This window comes from Nyctibius grandis, chromosome 9, assembly GCF_013368605.1.
Source record: "Nyctibius grandis isolate bNycGra1 chromosome 9, bNycGra1.pri, whole genome shotgun sequence".
Classification (NCBI taxonomy): domain Eukaryota; kingdom Metazoa; phylum Chordata; class Aves; order Nyctibiiformes; family Nyctibiidae; genus Nyctibius; species Nyctibius grandis.
Window position 1 is genome coordinate 22,636,147 of NC_090666.1, and position 26,990 is coordinate 22,663,136.

General features: G+C 40.6%; 1 protein-coding gene across 3 annotated transcripts; it reads left to right on the forward strand.

The window, feature by feature from the left end:
* Positions 1-2,485: 2,485 nt before the first annotated feature.
* On the forward strand, positions 2,486-25,468 carry ERCC3 (ERCC excision repair 3, TFIIH core complex helicase subunit). 3 transcript variants are annotated; one of them, XM_068408089.1, is made up of 15 exons: positions 2,486-2,540; positions 2,762-2,967; positions 4,586-4,822; positions 5,486-5,535; positions 6,917-7,052; positions 7,249-7,413; positions 8,350-8,554; positions 9,606-9,920; positions 11,107-11,291; positions 14,110-14,312; positions 17,827-17,923; positions 18,114-18,231; positions 19,451-19,569; positions 23,676-23,828; positions 24,646-25,468. In XM_068408089.1, the coding sequence occupies exons 1-15, from the start codon at positions 2,522-2,524 to the stop codon at positions 24,778-24,780; spliced, it is 2,343 nt and encodes a 780-aa protein (XP_068264190.1). In that variant the 5' UTR covers positions 2,486-2,521; the 3' UTR covers positions 24,781-25,468. The 3 variants fall into 3 exon arrangements, with proteins under 3 accessions (XP_068264190.1, XP_068264191.1, XP_068264192.1); XM_068408090.1 differs by having other exon boundaries at positions 19,502-19,569; XM_068408091.1 differs by lacking the exon at positions 2,486-2,540 and adding an exon at positions 4,153-4,324 and having other exon boundaries at positions 2,883-2,967.
* Positions 25,469-26,990: the final 1,522 nt, after the last annotated feature.

Sequence of the window (26,990 nt, forward strand, 5' to 3'; positions counted from 1 at the left end):
TTTGATGTGCAAAATTCATGCCAGCATTAAAATGAAGGGTTTGCTTCTTAAAATTCTTTTTAACTTAATCTTATTGTTGTCATTCTAAAATTAACGCCTAAGCTTGGTGACTGAACCTGGTGACTTTTATAGCCAGGTTTGATCTTTGGGACATTTAAGGAACGCCATGAAGATAAGTAGATTTGTGACCTGAACTGCTCTGTGTGCCATAGTAAGAACATTTCGTAGCTGTTGGGAAGCAGTCTGCTTGACGTGACAGCCAAATGTCACCCACTGATACCTGGCTGTCGGTGCTGCCTTCAGGAGGAGCCACAAATGCACACCGAAGGGGGCGAGCAGAACTGCTACCAGCCCAGGGTTTGTGAATCAAAGTCCTTGGTCAGAAACAAAGGAGCTCCTTTCTCTTTTTATTTCCCCCACTTGGCCTGCACGGTTTATTTTTCTTTCTAGTTGGCATAACTTACATAGTGCATAGGTGGTGCCCACTGATAGCTCCGGAATTAGGTGCGAGTTAACGTACAGCATTATACTAGGGCCCTGTCACTTGGACCAGGACACTGCAGCCCCCTGTGGCTGGGGGTGGTGAGCGAGCAGGGCTGCCCAGGGGACACTGCCGGCTGTCCTGGGCAGTGCCACGCACCTGCCCGTCTCCCCCCTCCTGCAGCAGCCAGCACCAAGGGGCTTGGGGGGTCCCCACCTGCTAGCACGGAGCCCCTTGGGCACCTTCCTGCACCCTTCTGCAGCTCCAGGCCATGCGAAGCAACCCTTGGGTTTTCTCTAGAGATATATACACGTAGGGTAGGTATTTGAGGGGTAGATGGGATGGAGGAAACGGAATTTCTCATGTTTCCAAGCACTGATGCTAGCAGTCACGCTTTTGGCTAGGTCTTAGTTTTCATAAACTTACTTTAAAGGGAGAGGAACTGGATTAAAACACATAAAAATTGTATCTCATGGTTCAGCCCTTAATGTTGAGCCCACCACTGAGGACTGGAGGTCAGAGTCTTCTGTCAAGAGAGAAGGAAAAGGACACTCTAACTCCAGAGTGGATATCATGGGAAATATTTCAGAGGTTTTTCATGTCTTTTACCCCAAAAAAAACTCCTTTTCCCCAGAGGTTGCATAATGTGGATTTAAAACCAAGAATTGTGTTTTCTTTTCTGACCAGGCATTAGATTGTCGGTTCCCTAGGGTTTATCCCTCATTGATACCAGTGTGAAAGGTGATGTCATCCCAAAGTGGGAACAGTTTATTAAAGTATAGTGTCTGTCATCTCAGACCTCACAGGAGTCGTGTAATGGAATATCACTGTAAATATGTGGAGACTTAGATGAATTGAGCGTAGGCTTTTAGTTTTCATGAAGCTATGAATAAAAATTTGTAAATTTACTCTTGATCTAATGTACATTTTTATGTAGCCGTTAAATTCCCTATTTAATCTATCAGTTTCTCACTGTAAATGTTTTTACTCTCAGTTGAATGCTGGGCACAGTTTGTAATGTATGTACACAAAGGTGTTTTTTTTCTATCAACGTTGACTTTTTTGCACATTTTTGGAAATATTTAATTTGTACACTGATTTAATACTCTGACCAATTGTTGATGGGTGTATGAGAATCCACGTGTGTGTGCAATGTACTACTGTCTGGATGTATGGGTTTTTTTATTACTTTTGAGATGTTGCTACCAGTAACTGCACTGCTGTTGCTGCTTTACATGGAATATCTTGTGTATAAAAAAAGATAAAAACAATTAAAAATTTAGCCTGTGGTTATCTTGGTTGAGGAACTGGGGAGTGGATCATCGCTTACTAGTTCCGTTGGTCCAACAACCTTCCAAACTTAGATAAAACCACAAAACCAAACGACACCCCCTTGTAATTCTGTGTATGCGTTGAATGTGTGTGTATATATATCCCAGTAATCTTATTCCACAATTTCATTTCTACATTTTTATGACGTGGTTTTTTAAGGGTACATGTTTAGTTAGAATAATTAAATATATAAAAGCTTTGAGAGATGATTTACTAGATAAATATATTTTCAGCTGGCTGATGTTCAAAATATTTTTTTAATTTTTGTTTTTAACCATTCGAAATGTATTTGTATTTCCAAAATCAGACACGAATTGTACTTAGAAATATATTAAAACACTCTGTAGGGACAACAGTGTCATTTCTCTTTTAAGAATTTTGTATTTTAGAACAATGCCGAATGTCAGTCTTGTACGTGAACTTCCCGTTGGCTTTTTTTTTTATTTGAAATGTGCTTTGCGGAAACCTCTATTTTTAATTATTATTTTTTAAATCATTTTCTATGCTTTAGCCCCTTCTCTTTCCCCCCTAGTACCTGGCCGAAACGCACGCCCCGCTCCCGTGCCCGCCCGCGCCTCGTACTGCGGCGGGGGAGTGGTGGGGAACAGAAACTCGATGGCGCTCGGGCGGGTGGCCCGATCGGGGCCTCGTCCCCTCCCGCGCGGCGGAAGTGATGCGCTGGCGTGCGGCGGGCGCTGCGCGGCGGCCATGGGCAGGAAGGAGCGGGGTGAGCAGCGGGGGGCGGGCGGGGAGCGCCCCGGCGGCGCGGGGCCGGGGGCAGCGGGGTGGGGAGGCGCGCTCCGGGGTGCCGGGGGGGAGCGGGGCGGGGAGGTGCGCTCCGGGGTGCCGCGGGGCCGGAGACAGCGGGGTGGGGGGGGTGCGCTCTGGGGTGCCGCGGGCCCGGGTGGCGGCCGTGCCGCCTCTTCCCACCTCCGTCTTCGCTTCCAGAGAAGAAGAGGTGCAAGAAGCGCCATTACGATGACGACGAAGAGGATGAAGACGAAGCTCCCGGCAAGGAGTCCCAGGAGGCGGTGCCGTCCGCGGCGGGGAAGCAGGTGGAGGACAGCGGCACCAAAGTGGACGAGTACGGGGCGAAGGACTACAGGCAGCAGATGCCCCTGAAGGCCGACCACGCCTCGCGTCCGCTCTGGGTGGTACGGGGAGCCTCGGGGGGCCGGTGGGGGCGCGCCCGCCTCCCTGTAGAGCCGACGGCTGCTGTTACCTGCGGTTGCCGGAGTAGGGCGGGCTGCAGGCCTGGGCAGGCGAGGCGGCTGCTGCGCGTCCGGCCCTCGCCGGTGCGGTTTGTGGCTCAGGCCGGCAGGAGCGTGTGTGCTCTGCGGGGCCCCCCCGTAATGTTACCGGAAAATAGTTACCAAGAAAACTCTCTAAACCAAATGATAGTTTAGAAAGCCGACACGGGTTTAATGCAGCGCTGGGTGCATGGGGGAATCTCTCCTCCCAGCATGCACACCGAGGGACAAAAGCACACTCATTATATACATTATAGAAAAATGAATATTCATACAATTCCAAGTAAAGGCCACCTATTCCAAGCAACCTTATGCATATGCTAATATATTATGTAATTGTCTTTGTGCATGCTTACTAAATTGGGGAAGGGGTCTTGGGTGGTCTCTGGGGGTCTCTAGTGGCCGCAATCCCCCCCTAGTTATGTTGTCCGCTGTATAACCCCACTTCTGTGCCAGCGTGGTCAAGGCCTTTTTGTTGACACATGCAGGTAGCTCGAAGGAGAAGATCCTGTTCTGGTTCCTACAGGATTTATCTCTACTCCTGGCGCCAGATCTATGAATCAAGTCTTAAAGACAATAGAAAGATGTTGTTCACAGTCTTGCGTATCTCTGGCCCTTCTTTGTAATTAGTGAGGAATTTAATAGAGACGTTGGATTCTCTAAGACTAAGCGCAAGCAAGAATCAGCGATGACTATAACTCTTAAGTGTTATCAGTCCCAGAAGCAGACCCTGTCTTCAAAACATGCCGTTAGCGTCAGAACATACTGTTATTTTAGCTAAAAGGAAAATTGCTGAAAGAAAAGTTGATTCTGTCTAAAGGTTACACAGAGTAGGCCTTTTAGGACCTACTGTGACGCTTACTTTTACTAAACCGCCTGGTATCAGTAACGGAGCCAGGGCTGTGCCGTGGAGCCGTCCGGCCAAGCGCGCTGCGCTCTCCACAGTCAAGCGGGGACACCAAGAAAAAGGGTTTGTGCGCAGGTGGAGAGAGCGTGGGCCTGGGTCTGGGTCCCTTCCAACCCCTAACGTTCTGTGATTCTATGTCGATCTGGAAAAGCTTAATCAATCTGAGCATGGTTTATTCCTAGAGCCGTGGAAGGGACATGGACAAATCAATATCTGGACCGTTTCAGAAGACAAAAGCTGTATGTTCCTGTGTCTCCTTCCATGTCTCTTGCTAGTTTTTTTTGTTCTGTGTAAAGCTGCTGGTTTTTTTTAAAGTGCTTCAACATCCTGATGGGGAAGAATAGCTCTAGTAAGGTATGTTAGTTATGTATGCTAAATTTATGTTAGTTTTGTGTTTTGTTTTGGGTTGTTTTTTTTTTTAAGTTGTGTCTTTGTTTCCAAAATTCTTTTTCTGAAACTTTACTGTTAGGGCAAACACTTGTTTTTGAAACCCTGTGATGCATTGCCACCTCAAGACTGGAGTGTCCCTATATCATAAGGGCTGCTTTATAGGAAATTCCTTATTCTGCTGAACTAATGCTGTTATGCCTTCAGCATTTCTTTTTGTTTCTGTAGGCTCCTGATGGCCATATTTTTCTGGAAGCCTTTTCTCCAGTTTACAAATATGCACAGGATTTTTTGGTTGCCATTGCTGAGCCTGTGTGCAGGCCGACTCACATTCACGAGTACAAGCTGACTGCTTACTCACTGTATGCTGCTGTTAGTGTTGGCTTACAAACAAGCGACATCACAGAGTATTTGCAAAAACTGAGCAAGACTGGTGTCCCGGATGGAATAATTCAGTTTATCAAGGTAAGACTGTTTTATGGGCATTGGAAATATATCTACTGCTAGTGAAAGTCTTTCCTGCTGCCTCTCCTTAATTGATTTAGTGTTTTTTTAATCATTCATTGTTTTTACCATGCTATTCTATTGTCAGTGTTTCAAGAGAACAGAGGCTTTATTTTATTTTTTGTTTTTTTTTTTTTTTTATAGTATAGTGCTGCACACATACTATTTTCACAATATATCCTGGGAGATTTATACCTTTTTTTAAAGAAAAAAAAGTATACTGAAGTGTCTGTGTGCATGCTTTTAGCCGGTAGGGATTGTACGTGGGGAAAGTTTCATCAGATTTGCTCTAGGAGACGACTGTGGATGTGGGAAGCAGTCTGGAAGAGCCGGGCGCTATAAAACAGAGCCTGCCTTATCCTGCAAGTATGTTCTTGCAGTTTTGGGAGCAGATTGGAATTGGATATAAAAAACAGAATGTCTGTGACTGATCTGTGTGAGATGATGTCCACGTCTTCTGAAAATACCTTTTCAGGTTGGGTCCATAAGCATGGCAACATCACAAGTAAATGCATGACAATACCATGCTTCCCCACAAAGACCTAAAGGGCATTGCAGCGTTTGGTCCCAAACGTAGAATGGCTCTTTTGCGTGTTCCTAATGACTGCTCTTGTTCCTTTGTAGCTGTGTACTGTCAGCTATGGGAAGGTGAAGCTGGTACTGAAACATAACAGGTAAGCGGCTTCTTCCTTAACTAGGGTGGCAGAGGGAGTCCTCCACGTGCACGGCAGTGTATAACTGAGGGGTCTCAGTAGCTGTTGAGTCTTACAGCTCCCAGCCGAGTGTAGCATCTGTCAATACAGGGTCACTTTTTCAGTTGTTGAAAGTATTTAATACAATGAATTCAGTTTGGCTGTCCTGAGCTACTGGTGGTTATTGTTACGTTTTTAAAAGCAGGTTGCGAATCTGATATTCTAGCTTGTTTCTTTATTGCCTAGACTTGCAATACATCCTTAAGGTTTTCAGATAACTGTTTTGTTCATTCCTTCCTAATTTATGTGAGCCTGGTTAGACAGGTCTTGTACTGCTGACCTTCAGTCTCGTGTATTCTGACTTGTAATCCATTATTCAGGAAGGATAAGCAAATCCACTGGCAAGAGGTGTGTGCTTGTGTGAGATCTGCTTTTTCCTGGGTTGAGTCTGATGGGTTTTAAACATAGAAGATAATGTTGGAAGGGGCCTTGAGAGGTCAGCTAGTTTAGAGCTTACTAATTTTATCTAAACCTGTGATTTTGTGGTAAGGAGAGGGAAGGGGACAGCAGAAACCTGAAGCCTGTGTCTGTACCTTGCACGTGTTTTCTCTTTCTCCTTTTATTTCTTTTGCAAAGTTCTCCACTGTCTGGCAGACACAGATAAACCTTGGGACTATAGTCTAATGCTCTGCTTGTGCTGCTGCTTTTTTGAACCTGCTGCTTCAGGAAAAATTAACGCTAATATTACTAGCAGAATTTTGTCCTTATCCTAGGTGTCTGAGAAAAGGCTTTCTCCCGTGCCAGCTCAGACATAGGTCTCCCTTGGCTCACATTTTAACTGTGATCTCCAACCTGCGTCATTATTGATGAATCTCCAGGGAGAGAAACAATTTCAGGATACACTAACTTAAATTTTCAGACGGTTTATGTTTTGCAGTTTTGGGGTTCTTGTCATTTGGGCTTTCTTGGTCCTGGGGGTAGGACTTTAAAACACCACATCCAGTGTTTTCAGAGACTCATTTCAGTTCAGTCTCAAAAAACATTGACTTGTGTCACAAATAAGACATGTATGTGAGAGCTCTCTCTAGCCAGTTCTGCTGGAGTTTTCTCACTCACGTCATTTGGGAGACACATCATTTGAGTGAGACACGTAACTGCAGAGTACGTGATGCTTTTGATATGAGGCATATTTTAAAATTTTTTTATTGCCATAATTTCTTTATTTTAAAATTACCATCCCCAAGAGGGGACGCTTGAGAATGCATCTGGGATGGGTATGGATCTAAGCATCCATGCCACTCTTCCTGTAAGTTACTCAGTTGATTAGTTCATAAAAATGTTTTCCTTTGTCCTTTATTTTTAGGTATTTTGTGGAAAGTACCCACCCTGATGTCATTCAGCAGCTTCTGCAAGACCATGTTATTAGAGACTGTCGCCTGAGAAATGCTGAGGGTGAAGAGACAGAGCTCATTACAGAAACATTCACAAGTAAATCAGCGGTATGTTTGGGCATGTTTTAAAGTGATTGAATTAACATTAGATAAACTTTTGGGTAATTTGGCGTGATTATTGTTTGGTTGTTGTATCAGCAGTTCTGTCAGCAATGATCTGTGCCTCCTTAATGAGCCCAAACTAGGGGGGAGGAGTGTCTCTCTAACAAAACCCTTGGTGAAAATTCCTGTCGGTCTATTTCAGATTTCAAAATCCAATGAAGGTGGCCTTGGTCCATCAACATCACAGGGAGCAGATGCTCAGAATAAGCCAGATGTCCCAGCTGATTTATTTGAGTTTTATGAGCAGATGGACAAGGATGAGGAGGAGGAGGAGGAAACCCAGACGGTATCTTTTGAAGTCAAGCAGGTATGAGTGTTTTAGTCTCTGCACTTGTAGTTGTGGGGGATGTGCCCAGGACTTGCAAATAAGCATGAGAACTTCATGTGAAGTACTGTGTCTCTTTGATAGGGGAGATCACTGAAGTCTTTAATATTTCTTTCCTGTTGCCTTCCAAAATCTTAGGATCTTCCTCTTCAGTACAGAGGGTGGCAGACTGTTCCTCCCCTGCCTGCAAGACATTTTTTGTTTTGGTTTTTGGGTTGGGTTTTATTTTTCTGGTTTTGTTTTGTGATTCATGTTTGCAGGAGGAACTCTTGGTGGTTCGAATTTCATAGCTTGGTAAGGAGGTTGGAGCTCAGTCCTGGTTTGACCTTCAGAGGGCTTTTGTAGAGTTTCTCAAGTTGTTTTTGGACCTGGTGATTCTAATGATGCCTTACTGGGGAAAACAGACATTTTTAAAAAAGAGAACTTAGTAGCTATTTTATTTACTTAAAAAATCCAAACGAAACCAACAACCTCTTGGTGATCGCATCAGCCTGTCATTGTGGTGGAATAACTGCATTACCAGGGTTTGGAGACTTTCCGCATAACAGATGTGCATCTCTGGTAGGTCCTTGTGTAACACACAGAACCTTTTGTGTCTGTTATTGAGCTCTTTGTTGCAGGACTTCAGGGTGTAGTTTAGTCACTGCCAGATAAATAACACGTCTGAGATTAATGCATCATGTTCTTCCCTCTGTCTAAATAGCCCTCTCTAATGTCAACTGTTCTTTAAAATGTTTGAGGGGGGCAGGGGTGGTCATGAATAAAGTTTTTGGAATAAACTTTAACTCTTGCAAACTTCATAAGCATAAAAAATAAATGTAACTTCACATGGTACTATATAATCTGGTTGTTTGGGGAAAAAAAAGAATTAATTCAGATTTGGAGAATTTACCATCTGAAGCTTTGTTTCCTCTTCAGGAGATGATTGAAGAACTTCAGAAGCGTTGTATCCATTTGGAGTACCCCTTGCTGGCAGAATATGATTTCAGAAATGATTCTGTGAATCCCGATATTAATATAGATCTGAAACCAACAGCTGTCCTCAGACCCTATCAAGAGAAAAGCCTAAGGAAGATGTTTGGGAATGGGCGAGCCAGATCTGGTGTTATTGTCTTGCCATGTGGTAAGTTGCTGAGTTGATTTTTAGGGGTTTTGTTCTTTGTTTGCCTGTAGTAAAGTATGTGACAGCTGCTTAGATTTCAAACAGTAGTAGGGACTGTTAGGGATACCAGTATGCAGAGTCCTGTTGGTTTTTAGCGAGTGGTGGCGAGGCTGTGGTGAAGGAGAGCCCGGTTGACAGAGCTGTCAGACATCTGCTTAGCAGCGCTGTCAGTATCCCTGTAGTGACTGAAGAACTGATTTGTGGTTGTGGTAGCTTCAGATTACCGAGCATGCTTTCACTGGTCCCTCCAAGTCAGCTCTACTGATCTTCCAGTGAAATGTAAAGCTGTTGGCACTGGACTCATTTGTTCTTTGGTTGGCAATAGGGAGACTGGGGGCAACTGGGCATACAGAGAGGGCTTAAAGGAGGGTGCAAGGAAGAAAAGAGCTTGCACATGCAAGTTCTGGGGAGGAGAGCTTGAGAAAGAATTGAGGAATGTGCAGATTGGGACAACCTGTGGGAAGCAATGGAAAAGGGAGAGAACAGGAGAATGCATGGTGGTGCCCTTGGTATTAAGGGTGAAGGAGGCACACGGGAGATACAGTGAGGGCCTGAGAGAGTGCGTAAGGGATGCTGGAAGAAGTGTGAAGGAGGAATGGAAAAATTTGAGGACCTGCTACGTGGGGAAATGAACATAGCTGATGGAGCAGTGGTATCCCACTAGAGGTATCACCTCTAGGGGAAGCTTTCTTTAGCCAGCTGGAATGTAACCTGCTTTTGAAATTAAGAAAGCGCTAAAGTGATGGCTTCGATATGGCAAAGCCATTGTTTACAATTATTTTCTTGAGAAAATACAGTTACATGTCCAGTAGACAATCCAGCTGTTTTTTTAGAAGTGAATACTCCATGTCTTTAAGACTATTATAGTAAAGAAACAATGAAGAATTTGCCCTTACATGATTTCATATCCTCTCTCAGTTTTCCTGTTTTCCTTTGCTCTTCCCCCCCATCCCCTCCTACTCCAGTGATACCTGTGAGGGGACTGACCAACATCACTCTTCTTCCTCTGCAGGTGCTGGCAAGTCTCTAGTTGGAGTGACAGCTGCGTGTACTGTACGCAAGCGGTGTCTGGTCCTTGGTAACTCTGCAGTGTCTGTGGAGCAGTGGAAAGCCCAATTCAAGATGTGGTCCACCATCGACGACAGTCAGATATGTCGGTTCACTTCTGATGCCAAAGACAAGCCCATTGGCTGTTCTGTTGCTATCAGCACATATTCCATGTTGGGACACACAACGAAAAGATCCTGGGAAGCAGAAAGAGTAATGGAGTGGCTTAAAAGTCAAGAGTGGGGCCTTATGATACTTGATGAAGTACACACTATCCCTGGTAAGGAAACGGTGTGCACACCTTTCGTGTTGTATACGCTGTTAATGTTACTCCGCTCTTTTAGACGTAGCATTTTTTTGCTGTCTTTCTCATGATTAATATAGCGAGTAAACCTGTGGCTTATGGTTTTGAGGCAAGTAAACTGCCTTATTCTACTTTCTTTTTTTCTTTCTTTCCCCCCGATACTATGGAGTTTAGCTGACCATTGGTTTTCTGAAACCCTTCAAATTAGGCACTGTGTTTTCTGTAACGGCAGTGTAAAATACAAGTGCCTTCTCCTTCTGTGTAGGTTGATAAGGTGCTCTAAGATGCCTGAAATACATTTGTATAGCTTTGCTGTAGACAAAATTTGAACAGGAGAGGAATTAATCTGCCTTCTTTTCTTTTGAGATGTAGTGACACTGTAAGCTAGCTTTTAATATCTATTTCTACTCCATAAAGTATGAGTAACGCTAGTGATTACTGTCCAGAAATAGCTGTTGTATTTGAAATTACTATGTAATTGAGATCTATACCATTGCAAAGCAATATTGTAGTACTAGGGTGTCTATGGAATAATCCTGGCTAAAAATACCACCCAGGATTCTGTTAGCTGCTGTACCTTGTTCTCATGATTTCATTTGAATATAATTTGGTGTCTGCAGAAATGATGGATTTCAGAAGTAGGCCGTGATTAACTGCCATTTTATCAAAGTAGCATGTTGCTGCCACCATTCTTTCACTTCTGTTCTTTCTTGGTTTCATAAAAATTAAGGTACAGAATCCCAGCTGTGATCTCTAGCAATACTAAAGACAAGTAATTCTGCCATACACTAGAAGTCCTGAATGTGGCAGTCAGCCAAGAGTCCTTGTGTCATATTTCTTTCAATGAAATACTATATGACCTAAAACAAGCTATGTAACCTCTGAATATATTAATTTTCTCTCGAGAAATTGGAAATAATAAAGATGCCAGAAGGATTAGTGGGATTTTCAGAGTACACTGAAGATGTAAACTAAAGCTGCAATCAGTGTGAAGTTTTGCTGTAACATAGATTTATTAAAGTGTCTGTGAAATGGGGTAAAATTTCTCAGTGCTGTCTTGCTTTGTGTTCAAGAGTTGATGAAAGTGGTTTTTTAAGTTGCAGTATTTGTCTTCTAAATCCATTCAGGAAAGTAAACAGAAAATTTGTCTTGCATTTCTTAGCAAAAATGTTCAGACGTGTGCTCACTATTGTACAAGCTCATTGTAAACTGGGGCTGACTGCTACCCTGGTCAGAGAAGATGATAAAATTGTTGACCTGAACTTCCTGATCGGACCAAAGCTCTATGAAGCCAACTGGATGGAGCTGCAGAACAGTGGCTACATTGCTAAAGTCCAGTGTGCTGAGGTGATGCTCTGCTTTTTGGTACTACTAGTGTTTACTTAGTGTGCTTATAACTTTTTTTTTTTTTGAAGGAAGATGTATCAAATTGTAAGTATTTAACTGGGAAAAACAGGTGTGCTTATGGCTTTTCATTTACCTTGTAGCTTAGGCAAGGCTGTGGCTGGTCGATATGAACACATGGCAAATCCAGTAGCCACATGTTCTTCAGAGTGACTTCAGCACTCTCTCTCTTTGCGGGGTTTGTGGTGCTTGATCAGCTGTCTCCAAGTCAGCATTCAGAAACGTGAACAGTAGTGTAGACCTGGTTCAATGCAGTTGACGTTTGTGTTGTCTGACTTGACTTCGTATCTTAAGCTCAGTTCTCTGTGGTAGCGTAACATCATGTTACGGTGAGCATAACATCAAGTGGTATGCTGGAAGCTGCTTTTTAGAGACTTCAACTGGTAGACAGTCTGTAGTGTTTGAGGAAAATTGTAACTTAAAACAAAGAAGGATAGTAGAAAGTTTAAAAAACCTAAGAACACACCTGCTTATCTCAAGCCTGAATGTGTGAGGGTGAACATTGAAAACATCGGACTGGATCTTACTATTTCTTTCCAATATAACGGTGTGACCTCTGTTCTTTCCAGCATATGGATGAGAGAAAAATCTGGTATCAGAGAAGTGGAAACCTTTCACACAGTCACATGAGAACATTAAAATAACCTTTCTGGGTCAGACAAAAGGTCTAACTTAATATATCATGTCTGATAATTGTCAAGGAAGATACTTAGGGAAGAATATAAGAACAGGGCAAACATATCTGTTACTACTTCTGATACTTCTCCAAACCCTCAGTCATTTATGAGCTGTACATGGTTTCTGTGTAACCATCAGTGGGTTTCTTTTTCATGAACTTGTCCGGACTCCCATTGAATGGAAGTAAAGTTTTAGCAGCTACAACGTGCTGTGGTGGAGTTTCGTAACTTAACTGTCTCTTGGGTTTTTCTGGGAGTTTTTTGCTTTCTTTTTTTTGTGTTTTTTGTTGTTGTTGTTGTTGTTATCTGTGGAGTTTTTTGTGTTGTTTTTTGTTGTTGGTTGTTGTTTGGGTTTTTTTAACCTGTCTTGTTAGTTTCATGCAATTCTCCCTAGCTCTGGTACTGGAATAAAAGATGCAGGTGCAGGCCAGCAGTTCTCCTTTTGAACTTTGTACAAACTGGAGGTTGTAGAAGGAAAAAACCCACAGCTGTTTTTAAGTAATAGAAAGCAAATGAAGAACATCTAGAAAATAGCTAGGTTGAAGGGAGAGTAACCAGTCTGCAAATTCAAATTAGTCAAGAAAAATATTTGGGTTGCTCTTTAAGTGCAGTTCTTTTCAGGTGGCAAGAGAGGGCAGTGCTGCTATCTGATAAGGCAGGTTGTGGTCATTGCAGGTACTACTCTTTCACTGGTCTTAAAAGGAATGAGCACAGTTAAAAAGGTTAAAAGAAGTTTAAAAAGAGAGAACAAGCATGTTCTTTAATTATATTTTCGCAGTTTTGTAATTTGCAAATAATCCCTTTCCTAGCTGCCATTCTCAGTTTTTGGCTTGGAGGGCACGTCTCGCAAAATGTAAAAATTGAAGGATCGTTGGGGTGAGAAGTAGATCTTAGCTGTTTCCAAATCGAGAAGAGAGTGCAAATACATATCAAAATATATTCAGTTTGCCATGTAGTCAGAGCCATTGAGCAACAGATGAATTATTTTACTACAATCAAATGTTCGGTATTCATATCTCATTCTCACTTTGAAATATTCTCTTCTGATTTAAGAATTTTAAATCTTCCATACAGACAGCATACAATAACAATGGAGCAATGCATAAATTTATTGTTAATGTAGTCAAGGGATGAAAAAAGTCTCATCTAGCACTTAACTCCCTAGAAAAAATGTTTTGAAACAGAAAAGTAGTTCTTACCACTACAGAACAATTCAGGTTGTTTAAATAAATGCCTGTAAATTGTCACGTAACTTCCTTAGCTGAATGATGGCTATGAAAAAGGCTTTGCTTTGCAGTATTCTGTTAATTTGTACTGTGCAATGGATATGGAGGAATAACCCATGTACAACAGAATGAATGTCTTCTAAATTATATGCATTATAGATAGTGTCATTATATGCTATAGATTGTATCATTGCATTGGCATAAACTTCTAAACTTCATAATTTCTTCTATTTTCATGCTACAGTAGAAAAAATACCTTGGTAAACCTAGACTTATGCAGTACTATGATATGTATTTACATAATAAAATAATTGCTTAGGGAAACCCATTGAAAACTTCTAATCAATCCTAGTGTTTTGGAAGTTGTGGACTCAATAGCTGTTAAAATAGAAGTCACTCCTTTGTGGGTATGTGTCTCAGGTTTCAGAATATGGATGAAAATTAGTTTTTATGGAAAAAGCTTTGACTGCTGTGACAGGGAGAGTACACAGTTCATTCTCTTAATTATTGCTCTGTAAAAAGTAGTAGCATTCAGTAAAATTATTAAGTATGAAACAGAAAGAAAATACCTTTCAGTCTTGTTCCAGTCCTGCTGCCTGTTTCTGTCATGGATCTCCCTTCTAAAGCATTTTGGAAGGCCAGAATATTGATGAGGTTAAACAGAGTTTGGCAGTGCTGGAGAATACGCCAACCGGTAACTTTCATTTTGGCACAGAAATTGCTGTGTTAAAATCTGTGGCCTGTGCCATACAGAAAGTCATAATGCATTATCATTCCCCCAATATCTTTTCAATTCCCAGTGGAATAAAATAAATAAATAATGGGGGGTTACTTTGTGTGTGTGTTTTCTAATTCTAGGTTTGGTGCCCAATGTCACCTGAATTTTATAGAGAATACGTAGCTATCAAAACAAAGAAACGGATACTGCTGTATACCATGAACCCAAATAAATTCAGAGCCTGCCAGTTCTTGATTAAGTTTCATGAGCGACGGAATGATAAAATCATCGTATTTGCTGACAACGTGTTTGCACTGAAGGAGTATGCAATCAGACTTGGGAAGTAAGTGTTCACAACCAATGATGGCACTGTTGTTTTCCTCCTCCCTGGAAAGTTGCCTTGTAATCTCAACAGTTTTCAGTAGGCTTTAGATATTTCCTGTAATACTTTCATTTAACTCCAATACTCCTACATGAAAAGGAGCTCGTGAGGGTATGTTTTCGATGGATTTTGTTGGCACTGCAACGTTATTTTGGTATAGAACTGTTTGAAAAGAATCTCTGTTTAGCACTTGCCTCGGAGGAATTTTCATCCAAGATTTCTGTGAAAGACTATTTGTATTTCTCCATCCATTTCATTATTATTAAAAGCCAGTGGAAAAATGAGTGGCTTTTAAAAGCATCACTAGAACTATTTCTTTAATGGATAGTAGCTTCCCCTGTCTCTCTGAGACAAAGGTTTTCAAATATATACTCTCTGGATCTTTCAAGATCTTTTGGGACACAGGGTGTTCCTCTTCAGGTTCTCAAAAGGTCTTAACCTTGTCTAAAAAACCCAAGACAAACTTTTTTGGGATCTGTGCTGTACCAGTGCACTGCCTAGAACTACTGTAATTGTTTAATAAAAGGATATTGCTCCCATGAGCTCCTCAGCTACCTTAAATGACTCTTAACGGGAGCGCAGTTATGGAAGGTTGTACAAATAGAGTTTAATGAGGGGTTAGCATCAGTGTGTCTGTAGGGTTTGGGGAGGGATGATCAGGGAGAGTATCTGCCAGGATCAGGCACAGAGCAATTATTGGGGAAAGTAAGCTTAGAAGCTGGCCTCATCCTTTCTTTGACAAGCCCAAATAACACCTTGCTTGCTGGAAGCTGTGGTGCATTTTGACTGTGTATGATTTCATGTCTAGGAATTTCAGCAGTACTTCATAGCAAAACCACAAACAAGCCTTATACTTTCCAAAATTCATGATCAGTTTTGAGTGTAGTTTAACAGCCGTGTTGTGCTGGCTTGCTGCGACATCAAATAGTCAGCAGAGCTAACGGTGCTGGATGAATTCCAACACCTGTGGTCTCTTTCATCATTTTTTTAATCTGTCTGGACAGAGGTTAGCTGTAATGGTGCCTCTGGAATGTCTCTAGCAGTGTTCAGTGCACCACAGAAAAAGCCTTTAGCAAAGGCGATGCTGGGAGGGGGTGCTTGCTAAGTAGTACAGCAGATGATAAGTGGGGTAGACACTGTAGAAGCATGGCAGGAAAACCAGTCAAAGAAATATTAGGTGCTTGCTTTCTGTGTTCTTGAGGTAATTCTCCATTCCTCACATAATGTACAGAGCTCCAGGTTGTACGGCTGTCAGTGTCAGAAAGAAAGGAGGCTTGCAGTGCTGGGTAAAGGTGAGGGAGTCTTTATAAAATTTTCTATCATAATTTGCTGTGAGCATGCTGAAACAAAGGGAGCTGTTGGTTTGGGTGGGGCAGGAATTATATATTTAAGGAGGAGGGAGCAGCCCAGCGCGCACGGTGGTAGTGGCCAAGGCTGCCAGCCGGCGCTGGCCCAGCAGGAGGGCAGTCCCCACTGCACTCCTCATTGCCCGACTCAAGCATATGGGGTGGTTGGGCTCCCTGATGGAGGGAGAGATGGCCATCGCCTGGCTGTCTCTGCCGGCTCCTCTCTTACCCCCCCTTTCCCTTGGTACTGGCAGAGAAAGACCGTGCAGGTGACAGGAATTACTTAAATAAAACTGTAATGTTTGGGGCTACAGAATTCAAATGCGCTTAGCCAGCTTTTACTCTGTCTTGAGTCTGTCATCCAGTGTCATATAGCTCATGTGCTGCTTTTTACTGGTGTTATTAATACATTTAAATCACTGTTTCTGAAGGACTATGCCTCTATGGTTTTGATAGTTAGGTCAGTTAATGGGAGAAGGATCTATCTTTGCAAATCCCTCTTTTTGCAGTGAGGAAAAGGGGTCATTTTAGAAAAAAAAAAAAAGATCAGTCTAGCATTGGGTGTTATAGGTTCAGGAAGGTACTCAGATTTGTGTTAATGAATCATTGTCAAGTAGGATCTGGGGGGGGGATTGAAATGGAGGATTGATAGCCAGGAGTTCTAGGTTATTCTATTCTTAATAAAAAAATGTGTTTGAGCTCCTTCTTGGTGGCTTTAAGAAACAGAAGGCCCACAGATGCTTTAGTTTCAGTTTAAATCTTCCATTTAAGTTTTGTTGGGGATTAGAATTGTCACAATTTAAATATTAAATGAAGTTTCAAATAAGGCTCAAAAATATTACTGAATGCTACTGATTTAATAATAACGGTTTTGTTTCAGAGTTGACTCATTTGCCACTTTAATTTTTTAGCTGTGTTTCTCTAAAAATCTGGTTAAATACACTGAATAGAAGAATTACATTACAGGTGACTAGAATTGTTTGGTAAAAGAAGAATAAGAATAAAGTTTGTAATAAAGAAAGCAAGAGGAGCCAACGAACAGGAATTAGTTGATAAGGCTATAAAATCTTAGTACTGTGCACTGCGTGTTTATGTTCAGGTACCACTCATGTATGTGCAATATTGAAACTTAAATGAAACATTTGAGGTTGGTTCCTTGTGTGAGAAATAATGTGTGGAAGTGTGAACAAAATAGGAATTGTAGAACTTCAGTCCTGTTATTTGGAGATGCTTGTTAACAAGCATTTGGAAAAGTAGTGCAACAGATGAAAAAGCAGTGGCTGTGCACTCGTGCACACCTCTCATTTTTTGTGTGGGCTTTGCTATTTCTAGCTTTTTTTTTCCTTTTTTTTTTTTTAAAAACTCCACTTAGGCAGGAAGAAAACAGCCAGACTCTAGAGAGAATCTCGGAAAATTCATAGTACCCCAAGTTACTCATGAAGTCTGTGGGTGACTGAGGGTTTGTGTGAGCCTTGTGGATTGAGATATTAAATGCTGTAGGTGATTCATCATCAAACGTTAGAAACCTGAGGTGAAATGCCACTGTGAGCTGCTTGTGGCCATGGAACGTTTGGGACCTTGTTCTCATTTCAGTAGGCCCAGAAGGTATTAGGAGAGGCAAGAAGTTAGCTTCAAAAGCAAAAATAATTTTCCCAGAACAACATCCAACAACCAGCTTGTGACACTCAGTGTATCATTGCTAGAGAAGCCTGGGTTTTCAAGTGTTTAAATAGGAAGGAAAGGTTGCAGCTGTCAATGTGCTAACTCAGTGGATTTGAGGAAAAAAAATCTCTTATTTTAACAGCTGCCTTCAGACTTTCATGTAGGCTTAGCAAATATATTCAGTCTGTTGATCTACAGCTTCACTGGTGCACATAATTGCAAAACATAACTGTCAGAATTTATTTCTGGCAGACTCGGTTGCTGCAGAGGGTTTCACAAACGACTCGGTAGCTGCCATAAAGAGCCAAAGAAGCTAAAAGCAAACTGTAGGCTGTACCAAAATCTGGTTTGTTTTTATATCAGTTCAAAAGTGTACTGCGCTCCCTGCCGTGGTGTCTTAGTACCTCATAAGAAGTGATTGAGAAATCTTGAATGGATTTAATTTGCATATCTTCTGTTCTTTTCAGACCCTATATATATGGTCCTACTGCACAAGGAGAAAGAATGCAAATTCTACAAAACTTCAAGCACAATCCAAAAATCAACACTATTTTCATTTCCAAGGTAAGTGATGACATTCAGTGTGTCATTGTACCCATCTTCAGAGCAAAGTTTATTTAAGAGTGAGTTATTACATGCATGTTGTGCATTTGACATCTTTGTATCGCAGCTCACCAAGGTGTGCTTTGTATTAAGTCTCTGTTTATGATACACGGAAATAAGATGCTGCTCAGAGGCTGCTTCTCTGTTACAGGTGGGTGACACATCCTTCGATCTGCCGGAAGCCAATGTTCTGATTCAGATATCGTCCCATGGTGGGTCTCGAAGACAGGAGGCTCAAAGACTGGGACGAGTGCTGAGAGCTAAAAAAGGTAAATGAGGTGATTGTTGGGCTCTGGGCCTTGGATCGTAGTATCATAGAACTGCAGAAAAACTGGATGTTCCTGGTACTCCTTTATATTGTCCTGGGATTTATGTTTTAGTCAAAGAGAATATATGCCTGTATACCAGTGAAGGAAAATGAAGCATTTTCTGGGTCAGCAAAGCTTTGTGTTGGGAAAACTTCCAAAGGACAAAAAAAGCTGAAGGAAAATGACCTTTTTGTTCTTTGGTGGTTCTTTCTCTTTTTCATTCCTTGATAATTTCCTCAACATGAAATAGTTTTTAAAAAATCGTAGTATTATTCTAAAAAGCAAGTCTCTAGAAAGCACATTTTTGATACTGCAGATTACTTTCTTTTAAAAAAGGGATTTAATTTCTAACTAGTTGTGTCTTTGCAAAACATAACCAATGAGCTTTTTGTTTAGAAAAATGATTCTTAAAAACCTCTCTACTTGCACTTAAGATCTGCATACACTTATTTTATGTGCAGTTTGTGCTTGTTACAGCTGAGGCTTTGTTTGAAAATGCGTACAAAACCCATGTTAGTGAGTTAACAAAGTCTTAGTGAAACCTTGTCTTTTAAAAGAGAACCCAATGCTGTTTGGGTAATAGATCTTAAGGACTGTAGGTTTAAAAAAATAAATTATACGCAGCCTGGTATATCCTGGGCTTCGGATAGTGCTGTGAATTCTTAGCTAAGTATTTTTGTCTCGACTTTTTTAGTGCAAAACCACTGCAAACTCTGCTTTACATTGATAAAACTTTTCCTTTGTCTTTTTTTATTGAACTTTTCTGATGTGTGTTGCAATCCTTGCTCTTGACTTTTTACTTCTTCTTTACATAATAGACTTTAAAATAATTTTATATTTTATATAATTTATATATATATTATATATATAATAATTTACCTTGCCTAGCATAATAAAGAAGCAGGTTCTTCTCAGAGCACTAGTGTAATTGTGTTAGCATACATTTCCTTTTCAGTTTTTCCCTTTTCACCCATTCTCAAGTTATTAAGAACAAGAGTAGGAATTTCCATGCTGTGTACTTCGTCAGTCAGTTTAGGTAAGGTCCGGGTGCAGCTAAACTTTGCAGATTGTTTTTGTGGAGAGAGAACTTATTTAAACACCTGTTCTCAGTGTTCAGTCCTTTTTTGTTCTTGGTTGCAGTGTTCCAAATGGAACTAATCACTCGGTGTCTGTCTCGTAGGCATGGTTGCAGAGGAATACAATGCCTTTTTTTATTCTCTTGTATCCCAAGATACTCAGGAAATGGCGTATTCAACGAAGCGACAACGGTTTCTTGTAGATCAAGGTTATAGCTTCAAGGTAACTTGTCCCTTCTATTTATTATACTTGTGACCTAAGAATATTAACTTTCATATTCTTTCATGTTAGTATTAGCTCGAATACTTGAGAATTCCAGTTGTGAATATATTAATGAAGGTTTTGCTCACAAGCAAGAACTGTTCCAGTATTGTTTTATCATCTATATTACTCTAAGGGTAGATACCAGTAGCTTAGTACAGCCTTCTAGAAAGGTAAGTATTCTAACTTCAAACCAAGCACCCACTGGGGAGCGAAGCAGAACATTACTTGTATAGTTGTTTTGTGTTCATGCTCTTCAATTGGCCATCTGTGCAGGCCTCCTATTATACATTATCGTACTGGTTGTGCATAAAGTGTTGCTGATAGGTGTTCATGTCGTAGTGGCCAGCAGCAATTCAGCAAACTTCCAAAACATCACAAGTCACAAATAATTTCCAAAGAACTCCAGTCTCAGACCAGTATTTCACTATGGGGAGAAAATATTTTTCTTTGTGGCTAAAGACAATATACAGCGGGCGGGATTCATCCATCCTACATTCATACATCTGACTCTGGGAATCATAACGTTAGGTGTCTGAAGTGTCTAGCAAACCATTCTGAAGGAAATACCTTTCAGGGATCTTTGTCCACACGCTAGTCTTGTGCACCATTTCCACAGTGCTGTCCAAAGCCTGCAGCAGTACAGAAAATGAGTCAGGATGCAGACATGTTGATACGGTGGCTCTGTGTTAGCAGAAACCGTTCTGGCTAATGGAGGTCTTCAAACTGTGCTTATTTAGCCTCCACCAACAGTTTGACCTTCCTCTTCTAATTTTCTCTGTGTGGAATGAAGTGTATCACCAAAATCACTGGGTTGAATGTTAATTGATTAAGAAATGACAGAATTTACTGCAGGAAAAGACTGTTACTGCAGAGTAGAAATCTTCCTACCTACAACTAAAACATATTCCTTAAAATAGAGAACATTTTTGGTGTTGACAATGTAACAGAACCATGACTTGAAAGGCAGAAGCCTCCCCTAAATTCCCTTTTGCAAAGGACTGAATGCTGTCTCATTTCTCCAGACATGCTTGAAAATTGATCACCCCTTGTGCTTCAGTTTATTATGTATCTCCATATGTCATTTTCTTCCAAACATAAAATCTCATTCCACCAAAGCTCCTCTGTTTTCTGGATTTCACGATGCATCTCATTTATTTTTCTTTCAGTCCATGGCCTGCCCCATATGCTCATCTATTGGGTTGTTAAAGGCAACAGAGTGTTGTGATGGCTCTTGCTTTTAGGTAAATTATTCCTTTACAAACCTGGAGTTGCCTGCTGTGATTAGAAGCCTTCCCGATAGGAAACATTGCTGAGAAGAAGAATAAAAGAGAAGGCTCCCGTTTCTGCGTTTAGGGAAGAAACTCAAGCTTATGGCGTTGACAGCATCATGCAAGGATTGCAGGAGGTGCAAGGGCAAGCAGCCTCCGCTGGATTGCACTTGAGCCTGGCTGTTTAAGAGCTTTTCTTCATGAGCTTTTCTTCATGCAGTATGGGACATCCCTATGGGCAAAACCTCTCTGAACTGCAGCTATGCTGAAGTAAATAATTGCTCTGTGATCAGTGGCCCATTAAACAGAGCTTTACCCCCCCCCCCGTGTAAGGGGGTCCTTACACGGGACAGAGATGTCACAGTTTTTATAGGTGAAAACCTGGTTTTGCTTTGTAGTGAATTTATTTTGACAATATTGTAGATCAGTACTAAGCTGCAGCTAATTACAGCAACTGCACCTGTGTGGCTATAGCCAAGATTAGAGAAATCCCTTTACTTATATTTGAATGCCTTGGATTTTAGAACTAAGAGAGAGATTAAAATAGAGGGATTTTATTTTGCAAGGAAGACCTAGTCCTAGGAGCTTTGGTGTAATATGGGAAAAAAAGCCGTGCAAGCGGCAACTGAATATCTGGAGCAACATTTTAGCTGTCCAGTACTGGCATGTTCTTTATTTGCAGTTTAGGAACAGAATCTTAGAATATCTATTTTCTTCTGTTTGCCAAACTTTAAGCCTTAGTCATAACTGGCATCAAAGAATAATAGGGCTGAAAGAAACTTCCAAGAAACCATCTATTGTATTTCTTCATTCCAAGCCAGGATCAACTATGTGTATGTCATTCTCAGCAGATGTTTGCCTTCTTATTCCTCCAAATACAGAGACTCTACCTCATCTTTAGGTAATTATTTCAGTGCTCTTGTCCTCTCCTTCAGAATTTTTGTTCCTAAATTACTAAAAATTCATTACTCCTTTAAAAGGGTAACAGTTTTCACTTTTTTCCTAGGACTTTCTTTCTTCTCGCCATCACTCAATAGCTCCATTCACTGCCTTTCATCAAAAAGAGGACTGGAATATTTTTTTGCTAAATCACATATTTTGTTTTTGCTCCTTAGATAGGGGTCTTGTCATCACAATTTACTGCTTGAAGTTGACTGCTAGCAGGTTTTTTTGGTTAGCTAACTATAGTTTAGTTATTTACTGTATTGTGTTTTTATTTAGAGACTGAATGTAGGATATATTAAATTTTAAACCAATAGCAGAAGAACTCACTATGCCAAAGAATTGGGGATAACTTTAAACTTGGCATCTGTTGAACAGCTTAAAAAAATGATGATGTGGTGGGAATTCTTTCCATTCTTTGAATCACATTAACACTGTTTTGCAGCCACAACTGGAAACAGGCTAATGCAATTTAAAATTGCTTTTCGTGACTCCTTTTTCATTATTTTTGAGATGATCATAGCACATGCCCTTCTAAATAAACAAGAAGGGGGACCATAGCGTTCCTTTAGCCATATAGTAGGACAGGTTGCTTCCCTGAATGGGTTCTTAAAACTAGGACATTTCTGAGAAAGACATCCATTTTCAAATTAGAAATTGCCATTGGCAACAGCCCACAACACTGAGCATTTGTTCTAGTGTTTCACTACCCTGTTTTTCAAAAACAGTACTTTGCATCTGATGTGGATTTGTTTTACCTTAAGCTGTATTTTTTGTCAGTCTTTGTGATCAGATACAGCCCACGTTACTGAGGTAATTAGTTTCTAATCGTATTGACTCAAGAGATAAGCTGAAAAAGGAAGATGAGGAGGGGAAATACTACCTAATCAAGGGAAACGGCTGAATGAGAATGTCTTTCTCAAAACCTCTTCAAGTTGGAAACATAGTGGGAAAACTGAGAGTCTCATGTATAAACATATGTTTACCAGAATGCATTTAACTGCAGGAAAAATTCCTGTGAAATTTTCAAAATTGCTCTAATGAAGAAAGCAAGCTGCCTGTTGTAAAGCTTTATAAGAGAAGCTTGAGAGCTTTTCAGTTCTTCAGAAGAGGTTTTTCAGCTGATGGAGTATATGGCACTGTATTGCCAGTAGATGGCATGTGCCCTGCAGCCATGGTTATCAGATGAGTTACTAAGAATTTCAAAGAGAACAAACACGTCAGCAAAGTTACCTTGAGTCTAAGTACACAAACACTGAAAGAGTCCTTTTGCTCTGCTGCTAATGCTTTGTTGCCAGTTGCTGCACTCTCACAACAACTGATCATACATCTCAAATTTGTTAGGGTTTTTTTTTCCCATATTCCTCAATGTTTATTGCTAAAATTCTCGGTGTCTGGGAAGCTAGTGGATTATTTTTGTTAAAGTACTAGTTCTTAAACTAGGCCAATCTAGAGCCCACAGCATAAAGCTAACCTTGGAGTAAGTTAAATATGCATCTGAGCTATATGTTCTTTGGTCAGGTTCTTGGTCAAGCTGGTAGAGACAGTGTTTGGCTGACATCTGTCCAGAGCTTTTATTTTTTCTTTTCTTTTTTTTTTTCCCCCAAAAGTTTGTATTTTGCATTTCCGGCTAGAATGTAACAAAGCGGGGGGGAGGTGTGTGTATATATATGTACACCACTTAGCAAGATTTTACATGTATCTTTGCTATCCGTAGTGTTAAGCTGTTCAGACCATTAATAAAAGTTGAAGGCAGTTCCAACAGGATATGGAATCAGAAATCATTGTCTTGATTTTGAATAGCTAACACTGAGGAGGAAGAGCCCTCACCTTGTACTGTGCTCTCTTTCTTAGGTAATAACAAAGCTTGCCGGCATGGAAGAAGAAGAACTTTCATTTTCATCCAAAGAAGAACAGCAGCAGCTTCTCCAGAAAGTCCTGCAAGCATCTGACCTGGATGCTGAGGAGGAAGTAGTTGCTGGAGAATATGGTTCAAAGTCAGCTCAGGTAATGAAGAACGTTTTGAAAAGGATGACCACAAATGTGACGGAACTAGACCGTTCCATTTTAATTCTAAACGTGATGCCATCATTGATGCCCTAGTGTCTTTGTGAAACATTGGAGAACAGATTTGTTTTTTTATGCTGCATTAGCACTTAGCTATTTGAGTAATTCACTTGTTGGGCACTAGAAAGAATTTAGACATGGAGTTGATGTCCTTCTCCATCATATTTGAGGGAGATAACAGATCTGTTGTTACAGATTTTGAAGTAAATCTTCTAAGTCAGAAGGAATTAAAATATTTTAAAACATTTTAAGATACACATATGTCACAGCACAAACTCTTGTGGTGGCACTGTGCTCCTTGAGTCATGCCCTGATTTCCTCTTGCCCAGGGGACAGAAGCATAAGGGCCACTTCTGTTCATTTTCAAGAGAAGTACTATTATTGTAGGTAGTAGTTTGACATTTTCAGCCACAGATATAAGAAAAATAAATAGCCTGAAACATTTATTGATACGTACGTTAAAGTCAAGCTAAAATGTGGTAATTAATTTTTAGGGTTAATTTTTACTTAAATGGCGTTGTGCTGAATTTAGGAATTCCCACTCTAAGGTGTCTTTCCATATTAAACCTTACATATGTTTGTATACTTGTGGTGAGTGGCAGGCACTGACTTACTTTGTAGAAATTCTTCTTAAGAAAAAAAACTTTTAAGGCTTGTTGGCATTAAGGTCACTAAATGAACAGTGCTGCCCAGTAGCCAGTGGGCATCAGTAGGTTAGAGTTGGTCTATCTAATCTTACTTTTCCCCTTACTTGCAGGTGTCACGTCGTACGGGCACAATGAGCTCTATGTCAGGAGCAGATGATACGGTTTACATGGAATACCACTCTGCACGGAGCAAAGCATCTTCAAATAAACACATCCATCCGCTATTTAAACGCTTCCGGAAATGATGTCGTTCGTGTGTGCATTTTATTAAAACCGTGGATCCATGTACCTGTTTCCATAATTAAAAATATGGAGTTGAAATTTCTGACAAGTTCTTGAAAAGACTTTTTTTATATGCATCTATATAGCCACATATTTACTTAGCAATATATGTGCTTTCATGGGTGAATGTGAAAGGAAAAAAGGAACTAAATCTTACCACGGGAAAGATATTGTCCAGTGACTTGATCCTGGTTATAGCTGTCTGGTTTTCAGGGTAATTAATAGAATTTATTTTTATCAGCTAAAGACCCTTTTTCAGAATAATTCTGGAAAGGTTTTGTAAATGAAGTTTGTACTGATGTTTGAAATATTATTTATCTGATTATTGTGTCTGCTCAACAAAATACTGTTTTTTAGAATGCTTAAATAAAAATCATTCATTGAGCTGAACCAATCCTGATAGGAGCACTTTACATAATATTTTTAATCTGGGAGCTAATTTATACTTATGACTTAACCTATCTTAACATTCTAACAAATTGTTTGGAAATATTTTGGAAGTTCGAAGACAAGGAGAAAGAGGGACTCTGTCTGCAAAGTAAACTCAAGGAAAGCATTAGTAAATACAAATAAATTCTGTGCTCCGTTTCCCTCATTTTCTTGTTACTGTTGAGAAGTTGCCAAAATAAAAGCTGTTTCCCTTGTCATTTATATTCTATTTAGTAACCATGCAATAAGACTGTTGTAACTGCTGAACAGTGTAGGTTCACTGCAGAAGCTACTGAATCAAAAAGCATTTTGACTTGTCATAGGGTGAGTTGGAAGCAGAGGTGTGAAGGAAAGATTCCTGAGTTTGGGGTTCTTTCCTTAATGAAGAGTGCAGTGTATTTCTAGAAAATTTGAGGAGAGGTGGTAGCAGTTTGTGGCAGGAAAATGCTTTTTAAATAACATCTGCTTAAAATTGTAACAGTTGTGCTACTTGGTATTGTATTGTGAAGTGGTTTTTTTGCTGGGAGTTTGTAGGGCTTTAGAAATTACCTGTGAAATAACATTGATCTTGATCTGTTGGTTCAAAATAGGTTAGTATAAATCTTTACCATACCCGAAGGAGTATGTATGGTAGAGCTATCCTGGTTATACGACAAACGTGCTTCAGAAAAATATTGATTCTGTTTCTTATTAGCATAAATTCACAAATTGAGAATCTAGAAATATTGGAAGCATAGTTCAGAACACATGGTGCTTGTTTTCGGTCTCTGTATCAGAATCAGGTAATTTTGAAAATGGAACTGATCTGGTTCAGTTTAAACTTTGTCTAGTCTCTGAGCCCTACCCTATAGTGCCTGGTTCTTTCTCTTGTTCTGAGTCTTCTGCCTCACAAACTGGGACCAGTCGTGACAGTGCTTGAGTGGCTTATATGGAAGAGATTAATGTGCAATATTCTGGTGCTGATTTCATCTCCCCAGTTTTAAACCATTATTTACTTCTAATAGAAGTTTGGACCAGCTCTTGTGGCAACAGTTAGTGGAAAAATGGTAATTTAGTATAACGAGAGGGATCTGTGACAATGGGATAGCTGAGCAAGTCAGCCAGCATCCGCCTGCATAATTCTAACGTGCTTTATGAATTGCTTAGGAACTATTTTCCACTCTTCATAAACTTGAAAAAAAAAACCTACTGAATGTGGAAATGGCTTAATAGTAACACTAATTTTTGTAATTGCGGCACTAGTAGTAGCTGGATTTAGGCCAGTGCTCTAGTTCTTATGCAGTAAATCTTGTCTGTGATGACTAATGATCTTAATCTTCTAAGTAATGGGTCTGTGTGGGATGCAGTACTTTCAGCATTAAGTAAAGCATGATAATTTTACGACGTGAGAATGACTCCATGCTTCAGTAATAGTGTGTTGGTAATCAAACTTTAGATTTAATTACTTTGATATGATTACTGCAGTAATTACTGCCTGCTATTACTCCAGACTGTAGCTGCGAGTGGCAGACTGGTATGCATTTACTCGCTACAAAACAGTTTCTGCTGCGCACAGTAGCATCTGTACTGGAATATGGTCAGTTTTGCTTTCCAGAGGGGTCAGTTGCTGAAACAGTGCTGGTTCCTGGGGCTTTTGTTGTACGGGCCCCTCGCTACTCCTGCAGCCTGGCAGTGCTCGAAGGTACGACTCCTCACCCAACGGTCGCAATAGACTGCTCCAGAATCGGTCTGTAAGCCCAGCCCT